This window comes from Phyllostomus hastatus, unplaced genomic scaffold (genome assembly GCF_019186645.2).
Source record: "Phyllostomus hastatus isolate PE091 unplaced genomic scaffold, TTU_PhHast_1.1 phas_contig_254, whole genome shotgun sequence".
Lineage (NCBI taxonomy): Eukaryota > Metazoa > Chordata > Mammalia > Chiroptera > Phyllostomidae > Phyllostomus > Phyllostomus hastatus.
Genome location: NW_025333810.1, coordinates 4,747,295 through 4,767,432, shown reverse-complemented (window position 1 = coordinate 4,767,432; position 20,138 = coordinate 4,747,295). Strand labels below are relative to the sequence as shown.

Below are 20,138 nucleotides of genomic sequence, written 5' to 3'. Positions count from 1 at the left end.
TTTTTTTTTTCTACTTTAGGGGTGATATTACTGTTTAGTCATAGGTTATCATTTCCTTTGCTTCTGATGTATTATAGTACTTGAATGATATGTTGATATGTGAAAAGTGCATATTCTTAAACTCATTCATCTCTGAAATGGTCTGTAGTGAGTGTGATTCAGTGAGTGTCGTGAAGGGTCTGTTTTACATGACCGTGTTTTCAATTCTTCTCAGCCTTCTGGGAGTTAAGAGCTGAGTCAAAAACTGAGTGCTGAGAATATCTGTGCCTGGTCTGGTCCATTAACTTTTTTCTTAAAGGTTTGAAACAGAAAACCAGATATTGCTGTCATCAGAGCTAATGGTGTGACTGCTGATTGTATGACCTTAGGCAAATCACCTCATCTCTTTGCCTCAGTTTCCTAATCTGTAAAATGAGGAAAATAATGGCATCTACCTTCCTCTAGGGTTGTGGAGGGAGAGCGCTTCCCACATAACTAAAGAAGCAGCTGGAAAATATAATGAATAAATAAAATAATTACTGAGAAAAATATTCATTATGGTATATGTCTTATGTCTTTAGTCCTAACCCACTTATAATCTTTCACTAAAATAAAATAATTTTCATGAAAATAAATCTTACTTGAAAACTTGATGAACCTGAGTGTCAATGCTGAATCTCACGATTAATAATTATTTGCCTGCTCTTCTTTTTTTTTCCTGCTGACCTTTTAAGGGTTATTTAATGATTTAACACACTGCACAACTAAAATAGCATTTTAATAAAAATTATTTTCAATATTCTTACATAGCAATACACAGAATTGGGTATACTGTTGTTTCTTATTATTGCACAAATTGGTGACTTTGGTTTTTATTTTTCTAAATTAGTATAGGCAGTATTTACATAAGTTGTATCACTTTTCCACATTTATTTTTTTTCATACTGTTAAGATGGTGACACTTGTTCAGTGAGGCCGCTCCGTTCACATTTTATAACTCTGCTGCTCACACTCCGGTCGTCATGTGTCAGCGTGCTCCGTTTTGATCTCAGCGCCTGCAGTAGCAGGCTAGTCAGTATGACACTAGTAAAACAAGTGGACACATCTTTCAAATGACTCAGTTGGTGGAAGTTCTAACAAGTAAAATGAACAAATGAGTTTCTTTGTTGCATCTATTGTTTGATAAAATGGTTGCTTCGGGCTTTAATATAAATATGTAAACATAAAATGAGTAAACTTGGGAATCTTTTCTGAAAGAGCCTTTCTTGGATCTTGACTTTATATTTTAAATATTTTTTTTACTCTGCTTACATTATCCTCAGTTAACTCCTTGAATTTTTATTACACACTTGTTTATAAATTATGGGGGGTTTTGCAAATATTCTTGTAAAAATGGATTTCAACTATATTTATTTGTTCTCCTAACACATGAGGTCAGTCTTTATCCAATAAAAATATTAGGAGTTGTTGCTTTCATGTTCTTTTATATTTGCAAATTCATTCACACTGTTTTTTGACAGAAATTTTATTTAAGGATCAGAGTGAGTCTCTTACTCAGTCTTATGGTTTATATCTAAAAAGTGATATTGGACATGGATGGGTTCTCATCCCTTAATCAGTAGAATAGACTACATGAATTAGGGAAACCAGATTTGGGGCTCAATGAGAATAAGTTATATGTAACTGAATGAGGAAATATAGTACTGAGGAAAAAAAGTAAGCAGATCTTACTTATTAATTTAGAATAAACAGTTGTTAAGAATTACAGAGTTGCCCCAACTGGTGTGTCTAAGTGGGTTGGACATCATCCCGCAAACTGAAAGGTTGCTGGTTTAATTCTCGGTCAGGGCAAATGACTGGGTTGCGGGCCAGGCCCCTCTCTGGTCAGGGGCATGTGAGAGGCAGTTGATTCTCTTGCACACTGATGTTTTTCTCTCTCTCTTTCTCCCTCCCTTCCCCTCTCTCTAAAAAGAAATAAAATCTTAAAAAAAAAGAATTACAGAGTTAATAGAATCTAATTAACTTAAAAATGTATTCAGTTGATAACAAACATTGGCACTTATATTGACTTACTAGTTTTAAACATTTATAAAATATTTAACAGTGTTTTATTTGTAATTAGTTTAACTATCTTATTTAAGCACTATTTTCACTTGACCTGGGCACATTAGCCATGGGAAGTGCCTGCATGTATACATCTTAAATGCTGATTCACACACAGTTTTAAACATTGTACACACCCAATCAATAGTCATAGAGAAGCCAAGATTTGGACATAAGATTTAATCAGATTTTGCACATAAAATTTAATAATCTAATCTAATTAGATTATTAGAAAATAATCTAATTTTCTTTATAATTTTGTTTAACATTGTGTGATGTTTATAGTGAGATGTACAGGGGTTCATGGATACCAAAAGGAAGATTATGTTGTATCTTTATTGTAGTCATATTCTTTGAAAATAGGAAATTTATTTCCATAGTAATTGTCTATTAGTCAAAAATTAAGTTATTTATGTTACAGTAGTTGTGTGTGTTCTTAATTTTAGCTTGGAGCTTCAATATTTAAACAGAGTCTGGGCCTACATATTATTCTCTGTAATACTTTTTGGAATGAAGTTTGCTTCTGAGCTCACTCTTCTCCAGACATACTGGCCCAGGAATTGAGTCCAGTAGAGTCCACTGACTAAAGGCAATTGAGCTCCTCACATGTTTGCTCTCTAGCCAGAGATATCACAGACATTTACACAAAAGTTGTTTATCATGGTGTATTTACAAAACCTTTAGAAACATAGCTGCTGTTCCTCCTGTAGACTTCCTTTCAATTGATTATATCCCAGTGGGATGATTTGCCAACGTACCACAGCCCTCCCCACCTCTAAGAAAAAGCTTCCTGCTGGAGCTTTCTGTTATATTTGCTACAGGAAATGCTTGGTCATTATGTTTGATCAGAGGTACTTTTTCAACATGCAACTAGCTATCAATCTTGGATCTTTAAAAATGAAACAGTACACCTGTGCCTGAGAAGGCAGCTCAGGTTATGATTTTTACAGCTTTCATCTGGCTTGAAGAAGACGACAAAGGTGATCAGCTTCTGGGTTGTTACAACAAAATCCCATTAGATTGACTACTTTTTTTCATTGTTGGAAACTGGTTTGCCTACCCCCTTCTTTCCTTTTGATTTATGCGGGTCCTAGGTCTGTTTGCCTTCAGATCCTTTCTTCTCTCTGAGCATACTTGTATTGTCATAGGGACTTCACTCTGTAGGTGCCATTTAGGCCAAAGGGAAGGAGAGCTAGGATATTTCTCCCCTTCCTTCCCTCTCTCTCAGGTAGCATTTTTGGTTACAGCTTTATCTACTCCTTGGTTCCAGCCCTGGACAGAGCCCTTGCAGCTCCAGATGGTATTGGGTGACCAAGGCCTGTGGGTTCCTGTAACACTGACCCTTCCTTTTGTCCCCCCAGCCTTGGGGTGCCTGTGGCTTCCTGCTGTTGCTATATCTCTGGCTTACACTAGCTTCTCCAGTTCATCTTCTCCGCTTTTACTTCATTAGAATAACCAGTTTCCTTAATGAAATTCTCTTTATGTAATTTAATAAATACTTGTTAGTAGTTACTGTTTTTCTGCTTAGTCTCAATATATCTTCTTTTCTCTGTCATTTTGTGTTCTTTCAAGAGAGCACATTTGAGAAAACAGAACTGATATTTATTTCCTCTCAGAGAATCTTGTGACAGTGGATCAAAGCACAAAGCAGAGAATTGCACATAAGATTTAAATTATACTTGATCCTTCTTTAGACTATCACTATTCACACTCTGTCCTGTTTATAACTAGACAGGCTATAACAAGAGAGAGAGGGGCAGCTAACTACGTGACAGCTGAGAGTAATGAAGCTACAGGCCATGGTAAGTCCCAAAATTGGGATAGAGGGCTAGCTGCCTTCTTATAGAGAAATGCTTTTTATACATGCTCCTAGCAGAGTAAAATTTAAATGTTTTCCCAGAGCTGTAATGTACAGTGTCAATTCACAGAGGCAAATGTAAAGAAAAATATTTGGCTAAGTAAGAAGTTAATTGTGGTGAGTAAGTAATTTGAGTGATTGGTTATTAGTTACCAGTTAATTCAAATTATACCTAATGGTTTTGACTGACAAAAAAATAACATGTTATCATGTCAATTCCTGTTTGTCTTTTTAATTTTAAAAAATAATTTTAATAAATGCTTTCTGTTGATGTAAGAAGTTATAAAGAATATAGTATTAAAATAAATCATAAACCAGTCTTTAAAGTTCTACCTTAGATGTACACTAGCTATTGTAATTTTTCTCAGTCCATTGAAGCTTTTCAACAACTCATAGACAGACAAAATTGGTTGAGAGAATAGAATTACAGATGGACAGTTGTTTTTTTTAATTAGGAAGTAGTGCTTTAATATATAAATCAAAGTTGTAAAATTTTTGCAGTTCATTTTGCAAAAATTTGTACTATCTACTTTAATAATGTAATTTTATGTTTTACATTATTTAGTATCAAGAAAAACTTCATAAAGATATTTTCTGATTATTTTTTCTTATTGATAGCTGATACACTGCCTATACCTTAGTCATTATCCTAGAATTTTAGATCATTCCCTTCCAGCTGTTAGCATTGAGTGTGATTAGGGAGTCAGGAACTAAAATTTACGAATTCCTAATTTAAATATATTGTAAACCAAATGCTGTTGCTTCTTGGATTATTGTTGTGCAACAAAGGTGAAACTAAGTGACACAGATGGGCTCTGAGTCAGTGTTTGTAGAATTCCTCTGTCGGTTTTGGGTATAAATCCTTACATGCACTTTAAAAAGTTTGAGTGTTCTTAGGCCATATTTCTCACTGGGAAACTGTTCATTCTTTCATTATCATATGTGATTGGGGCACTTGGATAATACCATGAATAATTACATCAAGTACAATGCCAGAGACGAAGATTGTGGAAGAAATAGTATTTTTTTTTCCAAATTTGCATCCTAATTTTTTTTTTTTTTAGGATGAGAGTCTGTGATTACTTTCTGACCAGTAGGAGTGATCTGATTAATTCCTTTTTAGATTGTTAATATCAGACTTGTTTTCCAGTTAGAAGGGGTGTTTGGGGCTTTATTTGGGGACTTCTGGGGTAATGATAGGAGAAAGAACTACTTATTAGTTTTGGACTATTTGTTCTATTACAAATGATTTAGAGATTTAGAAGCGAGAAAGCTGCTGATGGATGCCTAGGGCAGCTGTGTTTTTCCTGGGTCACACAGGGTCCTCCAGACCTACATGGTCACCCTCAGAGAGCAGCTGCAGGTACCCCTTGATGGGGCTTCACGCTGCTCCCATTTGGTTAGGAACTCTGTTGGGGGCCTTTGGAAGACCCAAGTGGCTCAGCCAGTGCTAATCCTGTGTGTCAGGACTTTTTGTCTCACTCTCTCTGAAACAACCTGGCCATAGAAGAGGAACACTAATTCCTGAAATTAGGGTTTAGGCCCTTTTTGCTCTTAGCTTTTTGGTTTTAGGTTGAGGCCTAGAAATGAGAGTGTAAGGCTAAGAGATTTTTGATGTGGAGTGAGTTCCAGTTGCATATTGTAAACCACAAAGGAAGAAAAAAAGACATTTTATTTTAGACAGTAGGTACAATATTTCCGTAACATTTTTGTAATGGCAGAAAATAAAAATATATGCCAGAATGTTTTTAAAATTACACATCATCAATATTATGCCTTTGTTTTCCAGCTTTACACATTTAGAAATAATGAATGGAATACTTTGACTGTTTTGCTTTAATAGTGTAAGATCAAGAGGTCAATGTACAGGTCATATGGCTTGTATATGATAAGCTTTGGTGTTGGACTAATGACATTTCCATTATTTTACTGCTTTTAAAAATAAGATCACAAAACTTTTATTTGGAATATAGTTCTAAAATTTTCAACACATTGTAGTGTGATATGTGGGTACAAATAACTAACATGGGTTCAAAATTCTATAAACTTCTTTTTTTCAAATAGACCTCTGAACTTGGTCTGAGGAAAATGAAAGACAGGTATACAACCAGGCCATTTAGATGAAGTAGTCTCTTCTTACTTGCCTTTACCTTTGACTTAATTTACCATTAATTTATTTGAACTTTGATTTATTTTTCTTATTTAAGTAAAAGTGTGAACATTTTTTTATAAATAATTTTTTAAAAGATTTTATTTATTTATTTTTAGAGAGGGAAGGGAGGGGGAGAGAGAGAAACATCAATGTGTGGTTGCTGGGGACCATGGCCTGCAACCCAGGCATATACCCTGACTGGGAATCGAACCTGCGATGCTTTGGTTCACAGCTCGAGTTCAATCCACTGAGCTATGCCAGTTAGGGCACATTTTGTTTTTTAATTGAAGAAAAGTTCCATTCCTTAGCTCCTGCTTTGTAAAAAGTTACAGGGCTACTTAGTGCTGCTAACTTTTAGTGCTGTTTGTAGCTTGTTAGAAGCTCTAGAAATCTTTTATGGAGAAGAGAAAGGAATTCGATGGAAAGAAAAGTACTAGAAAAAAGTCAATTAGAGACCATGCTGCCTGCCAGAGTAAGAGAGGAGGAGCAGAGCATCCATTCTGAATTGGTTTAAGAAGCAGAAATCCAATTAACAAATCCACATTTCTGCAGCAGAAGACAGTGATTAAAATGTTGGTGAACTACTCAAAATTCTTGCCACACACATCAAAGCTGACAACTTACAGAGGCTTTTTTTTATTTTTAATGTTTTTTATTTTAAGGACAAATATGTAAATGGAGAACTGATTATGCTTGTTCTAAAATGACCTTTAATTGTGTGGAATGAGAATGTTGTTTTTTATTATTTAATGCATACATCTTAGTGATGTTTATGTTCAAATATATCACATTTAAAAGCATGTCACTTCAGAGCTGCAGGTCCTGAATTTGATATAAATAAAAAAGACAGACCTAATTGCCAGAAACTTAAATAAACAAAGTTATTTTTAAAGTTTAGATCCTGACTCTCTTCCTGAAAGAGGCCTAAGGTAAATTCCAAAAATGATTTGCTATTCACTTGACCCAGAAAACTCCTCAAAATCATGCAAATCAAGAGATTTAAATCTTTGTGTTCACTTTCAGAACACTCATGAAACTGCCCAGGCCATCAAGCATATGCATATCTGAAAAGCCACCAAGTGTCTGAAGGATGTCACTTTACAGAAGCAGCGAGTGCCATTCTGTCATTACAATGATGGCATTGGTAGGTGTGCCCAGGCCAAACAGTGGGGCTGCACACAGACAGTGTAGGTGGCCCAAAAAGAATGGTGAATTTTTGCTGCACATGCTTAAAAATGCAGAGAGTAATGCTGAACTTAAGGGTGTAGATGTAGATTTTCTGGTAACTGAGTACATCTAGGTGAACAAAGCTCTCAAGATGTGGTGTAGAACTTAGAGAGTTCATGGGCAGATGCATGAGCTCTCCTTGCCACACCCAGATGATCCTTACTGAAGAAGAGCTGATTGTTCCTAAAGCAGAACAGGTTGCAGAGAAGGAAAAGATATCCCAGAAGAAACTGGAGAAACAAAAACCTATGGTCCAGGAGTAAATTCAGTATAAAATAAATGCTAATAAAAGTTTTTAAAAAGTTTATATCCTAATTTCAAATATACTCATTTAACAGTAAGCATTTAATAAATGTGTTTGATGTACCTACTATCGTGTTAGGCACTAGTTACAAAAAAGTGAGTAAGACATGGTCCCTGACCTTCAGTAGCTTGCAGGTCATTGGTTGATTCTTGTATGTGCCCTGACAGGGGATCGGCCCCCAACCTTGGTGTATGAGGATGAAATTCTAACCAACTGAGCTACCCAGCCATGGCAGCAACATGCAATTAATTAGACACGTTATGAAGCACCGTGTTTAAGCCTGTGGTGGGAGCTGTAACGTTGGTGGGTATATAGAGGGCAATACTCTGCCTGTGGTCATCCCAGGAGGTTTTAGAGAGGACATGTGCTAGAGCCATGAAGTCTGAATTATGTTTTCATAAGAAATGAAGACAGCTTTGTAACTGCCCCAGGTGACTCAGGACACTATAGTTGTTAATGCATGTTTTTAGAAAATAATCTTGCTAGCCCACCATGTAGTATATTTTATTACTATGGGTGTACATACCTGCATATTAATTGAACTGATTAATTTATTTTTTATCCATTATAAATTATAGGGTTACTATGATTGTACCTAGCTTAGCATATTTATATATAATCAGTACTTTTATATTTTAAATTTAGAAGTATAAATGCCATGTATGTGCTGATGACTCCACAATTTATTTGACATATCTCTCTGAATATCTAACAAGCATCTCAAACATAGCATATTCAAAACCAAACTGTGTGTTCCTACCTGCACCCAAAGCATCTTAGTTAATTGCAAAAATACTTACCAGTTGTTCAAACCCCAAACCTTGGGATCATCCTTGATTATTTTTTTTCTCTCAGGCCCCTTAACTTATTTGTCAAAAAATTCTGTTGACTCTAATTTCTAATTTTAAATATATTGAGAATCTGATCACGTCACACCACCTCCAGCTAACTGTTACTGTGGTCCAACTCATTGATATGGCTTGATTAGATTCATTCAATACAGTGTGTCTCTGTTTCTACCCTTGCTTCTATCCTTGGCTCACAGAAACTAGAATGATCACTTAAAAATGCAAGTTATATCATGTCACACTCCAGCTTAAAACCTCCAGGAACTCCCAAAATTCCTCAGAACAAAAGCTAAAAAACTTACTTTGGCCTATAAGGTCTCATAGAGTCTGCCCTATTTCACTCATTTCCTTGGCCATGTCTCCTGTTAGTTCCCTTCTATTCACTCTGCTGCAGTACCTCCAGCGCCTTACTAATCCTCCCAAATATTAGGGCACTTCCCATCTCAGAGCCTCATGCACTGACTCTTGCCTTAAATATCAGCATGGTTTGTTTGCTCCCTCACCTCCCTCAAATCTTTGATTGAATTATCGTGTTTTCAATGAGATCATCCTTGACTGCCTATTTAAAATTATGCCCCATCTTTCTTCCTTCTACTGTTTTCCATCTGCTTTGCCTTGCTTTATTTTTTTTCTCTATCATACATAACACCATTCAACATACTATATAATTTGCTTATTTATTTATTGGTCTCCCTGCCCCCTTATAAGTAGGAAATGTAAGCACCCCTTTGGACAGGGATTTTTGTCGGGGTTTTTTTTTACTGCCATATTTTATCAGCTAGAATATTTTTTGGTACATAATAGGTGCCCAGTAGTTATTGCCTACATGAATTTTAACATCTGCATTTTTTATGAGTTACTGAAGAGGCTGAGCTTAATAAATTAATTTTATACTCAAAGTGACTAGATATTTATATATTAGTTGCTCTTCATTAGGGAAGTGTTTCCTAGTCCAGGCTGGGATCAATGGGGTTTCTTTTTCAAAAATAGTAATGGCTGACCTCATCCCAAGCCAATTAACTCCAAACTTCTAAGCATGGGACCTGGTTCTTACTATTTTTTCTTAAAACTATGATTTTTTATTTTATTTTTTAAAGGATTTTATTGATTTATTTTAGAGGACAAGAGAAGATGAAAGAGAAGGAGAAAAACATCAATGTGTGATTGCCTCCTACGTGCCGCTTACTGGGGACCTCACCCACAACCCAGGCATGTGCCCTGACTGGGAATGAAACCAGTGACCCTTTGGTTCGCAGGCGGGGACTCAATCCACTGAACCACACCAGCCAGGACGATTACTATTTTTTAAAAGTTACCCACATGATCCTTAAAGTGTAGCCAAGGTTAAAGCCAGGTGTTCAGGAAACATTTAAATAAGTGTGAATGAATGAATGAAAGAAGGAAAGGAAGGAAAGGAAGGAAAGGAAGGAGGGAGGGAGGGAGGAAAGGGAGGAAGAGAGAGAGAGAGAAAGAGAAAAGAGAGAAAAAAGGAAGGGAGGGAGGGAGGGAGGAAGGAAAAGAAAGAAAGAAAAAAAGAAAAGACTACCACACCAGATATCCAGGTTTGGGTCAGCTCAAGCATTAAGATGTCAAATGTTTGTGTATTGAAGAGCCTAGTTAGGCAAGCTCTGGGATTCCCTTTTATATTTGGAATATTTTTATTCCTAAAGGTTTGAGAGAAGGTATGAGATGGTCCTGAGCAGCACAGCCCAGGAAAGACTGGTGGAAGTGAAGGGGAAAGGGAGGGTGAAGGAGATGGAGAAAATGAAGAGCAGACCCCCAAGTAGTTGTAGCACAAAGGGAACTTAGCCCCCATGGTCCCTTGGCAGTTGTTATCAATTGATGGTTCCTGCCTAAAGGGCATAGTCATGTTGAAGACTGCCTACTTCATAATTTGTGTTAAGGCAAGTATATTTCTGTGACTCACTAATTTTTCCTTTCTCTAAAGTAATCAGGAAATGAGATCAGTTTTAAAATAATGAACACAGCTCTCTGAACACAACTCAGTGAGAACAACTTCCCAAAACTTGGGGAAAGAGATCTGAGCTAGCCTAGCAGATATCAGGGAATGGTAGGAATGGACAGTGAAGGGCCTTGATAGGAAAGTTCTGGGATTCCTTTTTGCAGTTGAAATATTTTGTTTCCTAAAGTTTTCAGAGAAGGTGTGAGATGCGATCAGTTATTGAAGGAATATAAATCTGAATGGTAATGTGGCAAGAAGGAGTTAGGAGGGATAGCTTAGAGGAGACACAGTTCAGCAAAGGGTCCTAGAAAGCAAAACAGAATGCGAATAAAATGGTGAAAGATATCAGATGCTGTAGGAGAATAAAGAACCAAACAGGCCTTGATTGGAAATAAAGCAGAGACAGCAGCCCAATATGAGTAAGAAGCCAGTGATTGGAAAGAATACACAGAGAAGGTGCCAGAGGATTAACATGGTAGTTATCGCTGATGTGACAGCAGTTAAGACCCTGGACATCCTATTTTCATGATTGGAATTAGAAATTTTTATTGTCTCTGGCAGGCGTTCAGGCTCTCTCCTTAAAAGCTTTCAGTTCCCACCGAGGTACTCAGTTCTGTGAGGTGCTGGAAAGGCTTTGCCTGATGTCCTAAATGTGGTTTATTTAGCTTTTATTACCATTTCTGTACTGGAGTGCCAGCTTTAATGAAGCTGTGGTTCATTCAGGCCTATTGATGAGCAGAAGGGATGCCCTATATTCTTTCTCTTGTCCAACCAAATTCTTCTCTAAATGTACATACTAGGCCCTGTCAAAGTTTGAAAGCTTTTATATGCTCAGGGAGAGAAATTCTCTCTGTCCCTTTTCTTTCCATTCCCAGCAGTCTTAGTTCTTTAGTATTTTTTTCAGTTTTACCATGCAAAGACCCATGCTAAAACCCTCTCCCTTTCTCCTGTGTCTCCCTCCCTGCCCTTAATAGAAGGCTTTCCCCAGTTTTCTTAGTAATGTCTTTCTCTAACCCTTGTCTCCCTGTGCCTTTGGTCTCTACAGTAATCATCTTGGCAGCCTGACAGGTGATTGGCGGATGAGTGTGTGGTACTGATCTACAGCCTCAGTTAACCCTGTCAAGGCAGCCTATCTTAACCCTTGACTTTGATCCCTAAAGATTACAGCAGATTGCTCTGAAATTCACTCCCAGTAAAGCCAACATCTGCAGGGCTGGCAAGAAGTAATTTAGGTACTAGTTGACATTTGAACATGCTTAACTATACAGAAGTGTTTAGTCTTTTCAAAAATTAACACCTCCAACTGGCGTCACATTAATTATCCTTGTTAGCCTGAAAAAGTGAAACATCCTGCTGTCTTTGCCAAGATTCTGTGAGTCTTCTGTTGCTTCACCTCCTGTAGGTAACCTGTACAATTGAGAATTTTGTTTCATTTTTTGCATTTCCAGGGTCTTAAGAAAATTTGGAAACCATTTAAGGTATTTTTATAATCCTCCAAGCCTGTGTCTGCTAGGTAACATTTTAGTGTCTCACTTTGTACTTAAGTACATATACAGCCATACCAATCATTGACTAATTTTAGTCTTTAACCTGAGTTGGATAATGTAATACTTTTCCCAATAAAAGCAGTATTAAACTGAAAGTTGGTTACCTACATTCTATACTCTAACTTGATTTTCTTTTAAAATACTTTACTAAACGTTTAAAAATTGGAGCAAAGCATTTAGAAGATCTTGGTTGTATGGCTTTACTTATTCAAATCCTCTGTGATCTGTATAACCCAAGACTACCAGTGAATTTATAAGGAAAGTAAGTTTAATTAAAATGTCAGTTTTGTAAATGTAATTATTTGTTTCAGGCTCTGAAGGATTATTTTAGGCAGCTTTTTATGAAACACTGGAGGGCACTATTATTAAATTCCCATAGCAAGGGAAAGAATGTGATGAATTTGACAGAGCTGTTTATGGAGTTTTGAATGAAAATATGCCACATCTCCTAGAGGTGTTCAGTATGTGTCTTATAATGATGCAGGTTACCAGGAATTAGCTTCCTGGAGCTGCCTTTGGATACTGTCATATTTCAAGTTGAAATGGCAAAAATGGTCATAGGGAAGGCCATGGGAGTCTAGTCAGTGATTGTCAGGTCAGAAAAAAAAATGAGCTCTGTAACTGAAACCAAGAGTAAAACACTCTTCAAGATCTCAATAGAATGCTGTTATGTGGGCGCCAAAATGAATCTGTTTCTTCATGTATGAACATGTGCTCTGTTGCAAGAGTGAGAAAGGTTCCATTTATCAGCAGTACGTGCCTGGCAGCAGCAGCCACCATGTCCCAGTGTCGGCACCTGGCTCCGGTGCTGGGAATCAGCCTGGCTGCCCGACTTCTAACCGCTCGGGAGTCAGTCAGCCAGAACTAGAGTTTTATCTCACGTAGATAGTGACTGGAATCATTACCCCTTGCTATTCCATTGTTCTAGAAGGTATTTTTAAATTCTCCCAAGTCTATAGAATATGTAGTTTAGGTTTGCTAGCATCTTTCTCCCTATTATCTGTACTTTAATTTCTTCTCTATGGAACTTTATTGTATGTTCCTATATGTCCTGGTTGATAAAAGAGATTTTTTAATTGTGGTAAAAGGCATATAATATACAGTTGACCTTTGCAATTATTTTGAAGTGTATGGTTCATTGGTATTAAGTACATCTGCACTGTTGTGACAAAGAGATATTTTACAATAAAGGAAGCCAAAAGATATATAAGAATTCACATAGAAATTTTGTATCAGAAGCTGTGCTATACATGTATAGGAGGTATTTGTGTGGCTGAATAAAATTTTTATGAATGTATGACTTCCTAGTGACTATAATAAAGGATAAAGACAGCGAAGCTCTATGTGTATTGTATGTGGCTGTATTTAACAGTTCACAGATGTATGTGGTTATGCATGGCAAAATTCATCTTTACATTCATAGGTTTAATAGTCATGCTTCAGAGTGTTTTCAAGAAACCCCATAGGCCCTCTTCTGGTCTTGCTGTGGTATGGACACGAGGTTGCTTGTCAGGACAGGAGCCCAGCCAGCTGCCCAGCACCTGCAGTTCAAAGAGGCTCTTTGGTGTTTTACTTCTTTCCGGAAGAGTACATCTCCAACAGCAAAAATTTTGGGGGTGTTTGGATTAAGAATACTCTGTAAAAAGAGCTAACTATAAAAATAATGTGGTTTAAGAGAAATGCTGGGTTTTATATAGAAAATAGAAGTATAGGGTGCATTACTGAGGGGAACATTAATAAGAGTAATAACAAATCTACCAGTGACTGGGATCCTTGACATGTACAAATTCACCTGTGCTTAGTCAGGAATAACAAAGCTTGACCAGTGAAACCATTTTAGGTACTTCTTTAGCCCCAATGCAAAATCTTCTGGAAATAAAAGTTTAGTAGTATAAAAAGATGGTTACTTTGTGGTACTAAGATATGGACAGGAGACATACAACTGTTCACAAAACCTGAATTGAGTAAAAGTCAGGGATTGGTTTGAGAAATTTAGCAAGACCCCCCCCCCCCACCCCCACTGACAATGTGGCGCTAACAGAATGGCCACTTCAGAGTTTCATGTCATCCCAGAAAGATTTTCTTGGGAGCTGAAGGTACACCTAGGGCAGAAGGCTGAATCGACCGAGCGTCTCCCTCAGTACTTTTGTGAGCACATGCATCTAATGAAGGGCAGTGAGCCTCAGTGTTTCAAGTGACTGAGGATATTCTTCTCGTCTTAAGAGAAACCAAGCTTATCTTCAAGGATGCAAAGTTCCCTACAGACCTTTTATATTAATTTTTTTGTTGCTGTACAAGTTATCACACACTTAGCAGCTTAAAACAATGTACATTACTCATCTTACTGTTTCCACGGGTCAAGTGTCCAGGTACTACAAGCTGGTTTTTGCCCAGGGTCTCACAAGATCGTAATCAGTGTCTCAATTGGGGTTGCATTTCTTTCTAGAGCTTAGATCCTCCTACAAGTTAATGTTACTGAGCAAAAGTAACTTATCTGAAAAGTAGTTTATTTGAAGAGGATAATTAAGATCCTACTATCTTTGTTTAAATAATATTATTTTTCTTTAGAGATGAAACATCAGGGGAAGTCAGGAGACATCAGGAAAAGAGTAGAGAAAATGAAGAAAAGGGGAAAGTGGCACCTAGAGAAAACATTTACTTCTTAATCGTGTTATATTGCTTTCCAGATGGTGAAGCATACAACCCGTAATGGGACAATTTGTAGTACATTGATAAAATAGCATCAAGATATCTTGGAATTAACCACGTAACTCATATTTTGTCTTTTAAAAAATGAGAAAACCTATGCAAAAGTAGATAATCATGAAGATAAATATCTGAAATTGAACAGTGTTAAAGAGAATAATCCTATCATGTTGTGGGTACTTAATGTAATATATCAAATAGCATCCACACCTATTAGGTTGTTAACTTTTAATTTTTATTATGCCTTGGTAAAATCTGTTTGATTTAAATACATTATCATTTATATATTCACAATAGATTTCTGATCTCATTTCTAATTTAGTATGTAAAATACTATTTAAAGCCAGTTTAATTAAATGATTCTGGATTATTATCTATTTAAATATTATACATGATACTCTATTTTGTAATAAACTATATAATTGTTTTAGAATGAATGTAACATTTACTTTTTTTCATCTTTTATTTTATTTATCTCGTTAGCTAAGAAACCTTTCCAGCTTGGACCTACGTCATATCACTGAACTGGATAATGAAACCGTGATGGAAATTGTCAAGAGGTGCAAAAATCTCAGCTCTCTCAATCTCTGTCTGAACTGGATCATAAATGACAGGTAACAAAAATAACATCTTAAAAACAATTTTCCAGAAGAAAACATGGGTTCTATGTACCAAATACTAATTATCATTATAACAAAGCTTGTCAACTTTAAGGAAGATTTAATGTAGCATGCCTTTTCAAATAGACGTGTTTGAGTTTTGAAAACCTAAGTGTGTACTTTTATCCTATCTATTGCATATATTTGCAACATGGTTTTCATGTGTTAAAGATTCAAATGTTTGCCTAAACAGTTATATCTACAGCAGTCTGATGAATTATTTCTTTGTCACTCACCCAGGATATTTTGTTTGTCACTTTAATATTTTTACAACTTTTGTAGTTGATTTTACTGTCCACTTAGTAAGGAAAATGATTCTTAGAAATTATTTCAAATATTATACATTCAGATACTTTCTCAAGGATGATATATTTCCTGTATAAATATAATTTGTTTTCAAAATGAAAACAAAGTGAGTCATGTAGTGAGTAATTTAATATAGAGAGTAAAGATGTGTATAACAGGTATTTTTTTCATATAAACAGTAAGAAACTATTTCTTTGAAATATTGCATGAAAGAAAAAATGATGCAAGGACCCTTGAGATTAGACTTTTATTATGAAAAAAACTATAAAGTAGTAGTACTGTATTGCTACTGACTAGTTTAGGTGGGTTCTTAAATACAGGCATGAGACAAGATTTTTGTCCCCCAAATTTTCAAGAATAAATTTTTTTAAAGATAGACCACCAAAGATATTTTGCTTTTAAAATAGAAAGCACTATGTAAGCTAAAATTAGATCCTATTTAGATTTAAATATTTTTTTCACAGATAGCAGCAATAATTTATTAAGTTTGTGTCTTATAATGCCTTACTTTCAAAACACTTTTCCTGCTACTTCTTTTAAAATTAAATTTATTGGGGTGACATTGGTTAGTAAAATTATATAGGTTTCATCCCCCTCCACTTTTAATTTCCTTTTATACTTTAAAAATAAAATCATGTTGGGTTCATTTTCCCCAACTGTGATAAATTCTGATGATATTTTCTTAAATTACCCTGCATTACTCTTTAAATTATGTAATAGTCTTTGACTTGGCTGTTTCTTAGTATAACTTTTTTTGAAAAATGCTTATCTAGAATGGGCACAAGGTCATTATTTATGAAAGATGTTTATTGTTTTTGAATAATAGTCACTGTAGGAAGTATATTGAAATCTAAAGAAAATTGATAACAATTTTAAAAATAAAATTCTTTTCTATAATCTACATTCTTTATAATCAATTATATGACAGCTTTAAAATAATTTTTAAGCAGCTTTTCATAACAACTAATAAAATAAAGTACATAAAACATTATCTTGTGGATTTATATACCAATGATATTTGTATGTAAAATTTTTAGTTTTCTTTTTTAAAATTAATCTCATTTGTTTTTGCTTTTGTTTTTTGTTTTGTTCATCATATAGATTTCAAGTATCTTTTTTTAGGTATTTACCATTAGCTTGATATTGAGATAAGCTTGTTAGTAATGCATCATATTAAAAGGAGAAAACTGTTTCTGCAACAAAATGATTATGAAAATGAAGTCCGTTCATTTCACAACAATTCTCTGCATCCCTGCTGGGAGAGGGGACAGTACCTGGAGAGTAGGCAAGACACAGTCTCTGTATGATTATAAGGGTTATCCCCTAAGTAAACAGTTTGTCTAGATTTGTATCATTTAGGCAAAGATATTCAGGGATTTCAAATCTTCAAGCTCTTCAAGAATTTACTTAAACTTGGTATTTACAAATGGGAAAGTGGGCAGTGCTCACTTCGCCTTTTCTTCCCTTTGTTAGGCTCTATCTACTCGGGCCTGTGCTGTTTCTTTCGTTTTTTTCCTACTTAACTTTAATGGTTATTTGCTATTTGATCATAAATATATGTACTGTCGAGATTTATTTGCAAGGAATGAAAGTGTATTTTTATATTTTTAATGGAAAAGTTTGGATTAATTGAGAAAACATGCATTTTAATGAGGTTGAGCACTGGAGTTTTGAAGATCAGACTCTTAGGTTTTAATTACACTGCCTGCACTTATCCTGTGTACTGTAATAGAAGTTTCGAACATTAAAACCCACTTTGCAGTACCATCTAAATTACTCATCTCATTGTTCTTGCCATACTCTTTCACTAAGCTAAGTAATATTTGTAATTATATTGGTATAAATCTAGGACTTCCCATCAGACTTAATTATAATTTTAGCACTTAGCTCAGATGGGTTAGTAACCTTTCATATAGAGGGCACAGGGATGCACTAATGCATTTAGCCTATCAATTAACATCTCTTTTACATTTGTTCATTATTACTGTCCTCTAATAAATTAGAAGCATTTATTAATCGCCTACTAAATTCTTGGTACTATGTCTCGGACTGGGGGGCACTGAGTGCCAGCTGCTCTCAAAGGTTGCTCTCTAGGTGACATAAGCCTTAATGAGTGAGACGATAGTGAGCCATGTAAGGATAAGGGGAGAAAAGTAACCTTTATTACCCAGGTAATTGATAGGTATTTTACATGTGCTCTTATTTAATTCTTTCACCATCTTTTGTTCAGAGGAAGATTATACCATTCCTATTAAATTTGGACCATTTGCTTGACTTTTCTTTGGCTTTTCTGATGGATATATTTTTCCATCATTGCTCCAGTAAAAACTGGGTGAGGACAAACAAGAAAAAGCAAATAGCTAATTAGTCAATTTTCCATTTCATAACTGGGATTTACACACCTGTGATATTTATATGTAAAATTTTTAGTTTTCTTATTTTAAACTAATCTCATTTGTTTTTTTGTTTTTTTGATCATATAGGCTTCGTGTGTCCATTTCTTTATTTTTTTATTAAATGTATTGGAGCTTAGTTGGTTAATAAGATCACATAGGTTTCAAGTGTACATTTCTTTGATACATCATCTGTATATATTGCATTGTGTGCCCACCACCCAAAGTCAAATCTTTTTCTTTCAAAGTCATTATTTTCTTTCATAATTAATGTCTGATAGAACCTTTGATAATATTTTACACATAGTATATATAAAAAGAATCTATGTTTAATGTTGCTAGCTTTAATGAAAGATTCCTTGCATGAAGATGAACTTTGATACTCAGATCTTAGATATAAGATTTACCCTAGATTTAAAAGTGCTTATCTGTAAACTTTATTTTGAAGTTCAAAATTTTAAAATATGGAATAATCGGAAGCCTTGACTGTTATAGTCATAGTGCCTTTTAGCATTTTGTGGTTCTTGAATTGATCCGTGGGACTAAGACATGCTGTTTTTTATCTTTGTTTTTCTAAAAGCACTTTTTGTATTTAGAGAGTTAAACAGCATGATATTTCTTGTATTCAGAAGGATGGTCTGGTAGTCATTTGACATTTACCATTGCGTCTGAATACAAATAAAATCCAAGTGATTTATGAAAAGAAGACACTGACTATTTCTATCAATGATTTAAATTAAATATTTGGTTGTTATGTCTCCTCCACTCTTTCTGACTCCAAGTTTATTGAAATGTTTATTTGTATTTGATATAAATCTTTTGTTATTTCACATCCAATTTGGTATTCATTGTTTTGTCCCAGAGTCCAAAAGCAGCATGCTTTGGATATTAAAAAAAAATGGTATGTGAAAAAATTGAATGGTTCTGAGCATTTTTACAGTGATATGCTTATAATGGCTCTTTTGTTCTTTTTGGCCAATAAGAATGAAATGAAATCTAATTGATTTCAATAGATCTTCACAAAAGATGTTTGTAATACTTAAATTGGCTATTAAAGAGGGACTTAATCTTCCCATTTTGGATTTTTAACGTGAGTCATGAAAATAAAGTTCAATCATACACACATGCACTCATTATCACCTACATGATGTTTTTCATCAACAGCTGACCATGTGTTCTCATGAATTAAGACAACAGCAGAGGATAACAATACAAGAGAAATGAAATACCCATCAGCTAAAGTCACAAACCACAACACAAGTCAAGCTGGTTGTTAACGTAAATTATGTTGCCAACTAGTTGATCTTGCCCAGCTAGAGATTTATTCTTTAAATTTGCATTTAAAAATGTGTTAAATATATTGAACATTCTTTAATAAGTTAATTTGCTGTGTGAATCCTGTATTTATGTAAGTGGGCTATGGCATCAGTGAACAATCTAAAATTTGGAGAATTTTAAATCTGAGACTGTTCTGACCAGTTTCTTGCAAGTATAAAATAACATTTGCAATATGTTACTATTTCACTTGATGTATATAGTACTAGTGTTTAGAATAACAACTGTAGATATTTTCTCTTTAAATAAAACTTAAGTAAGATCATTTGAAGTTGTAAACTTGTGGACCACAGCTGAGTTCAGTCCCTGAAGCTGTTTTGTTTGGACGATACACTGTTTTAAAAAGCATTGAATTATTTGCCAACACTTGAACAATTGGGATAGTTCAAAGGAAAATTACGAATTTGGGCCTTCTCTCGGGAAGGTGGCAGATCTCGCAACTCTGGACCCAGGATTTCTCAGGTCAGCAGTTTCCCAGGACCAGGAATGGTTGTCCCCTTCGGCCTCTCTCTGTTTCATCACCCTTCCACCGAGCTTGATCTCTTGTTTTGTATTGTCTGCTTGTCTCCACCCAGTCTACAAATAGAATTCTCCTTTACTAAAATTCACGCCATAGAGATTTCCCCATATTTCTGGTTTTAAATCCAGTTGTTTTTAAAATTGAGTCTGGTAAAAATATATTAACAGTAATAGAGAGTTAATCAGTGTACCCAAATTGTTTCTTCATTATTTCAGGTATCAGAACTTTGGCCACCAGG

General features: G+C 35.2%; 1 protein-coding gene and 1 pseudogene across 2 annotated transcripts in view; both read left to right on the top strand.

The window, feature by feature from the left end:
- The window catches only part of FBXL17 (F-box and leucine rich repeat protein 17), a 470,512-nt gene that overhangs the window by 152,501 nt on the left and 297,873 nt on the right, over positions 1-20,138 (top strand). For both annotated transcript variants that reach the window (XM_045837972.1, XM_045837971.1), the window contains one exon: positions 15,171-15,301. In XM_045837972.1, the coding sequence (XP_045693928.1) occupies positions 15,171-15,301 (131 nt within the window). The remainder of the gene's footprint in view (positions 1-15,170; positions 15,302-20,138) is intronic.
- Positions 7,035-7,582, top strand: LOC123818088 (annotated as a pseudogene).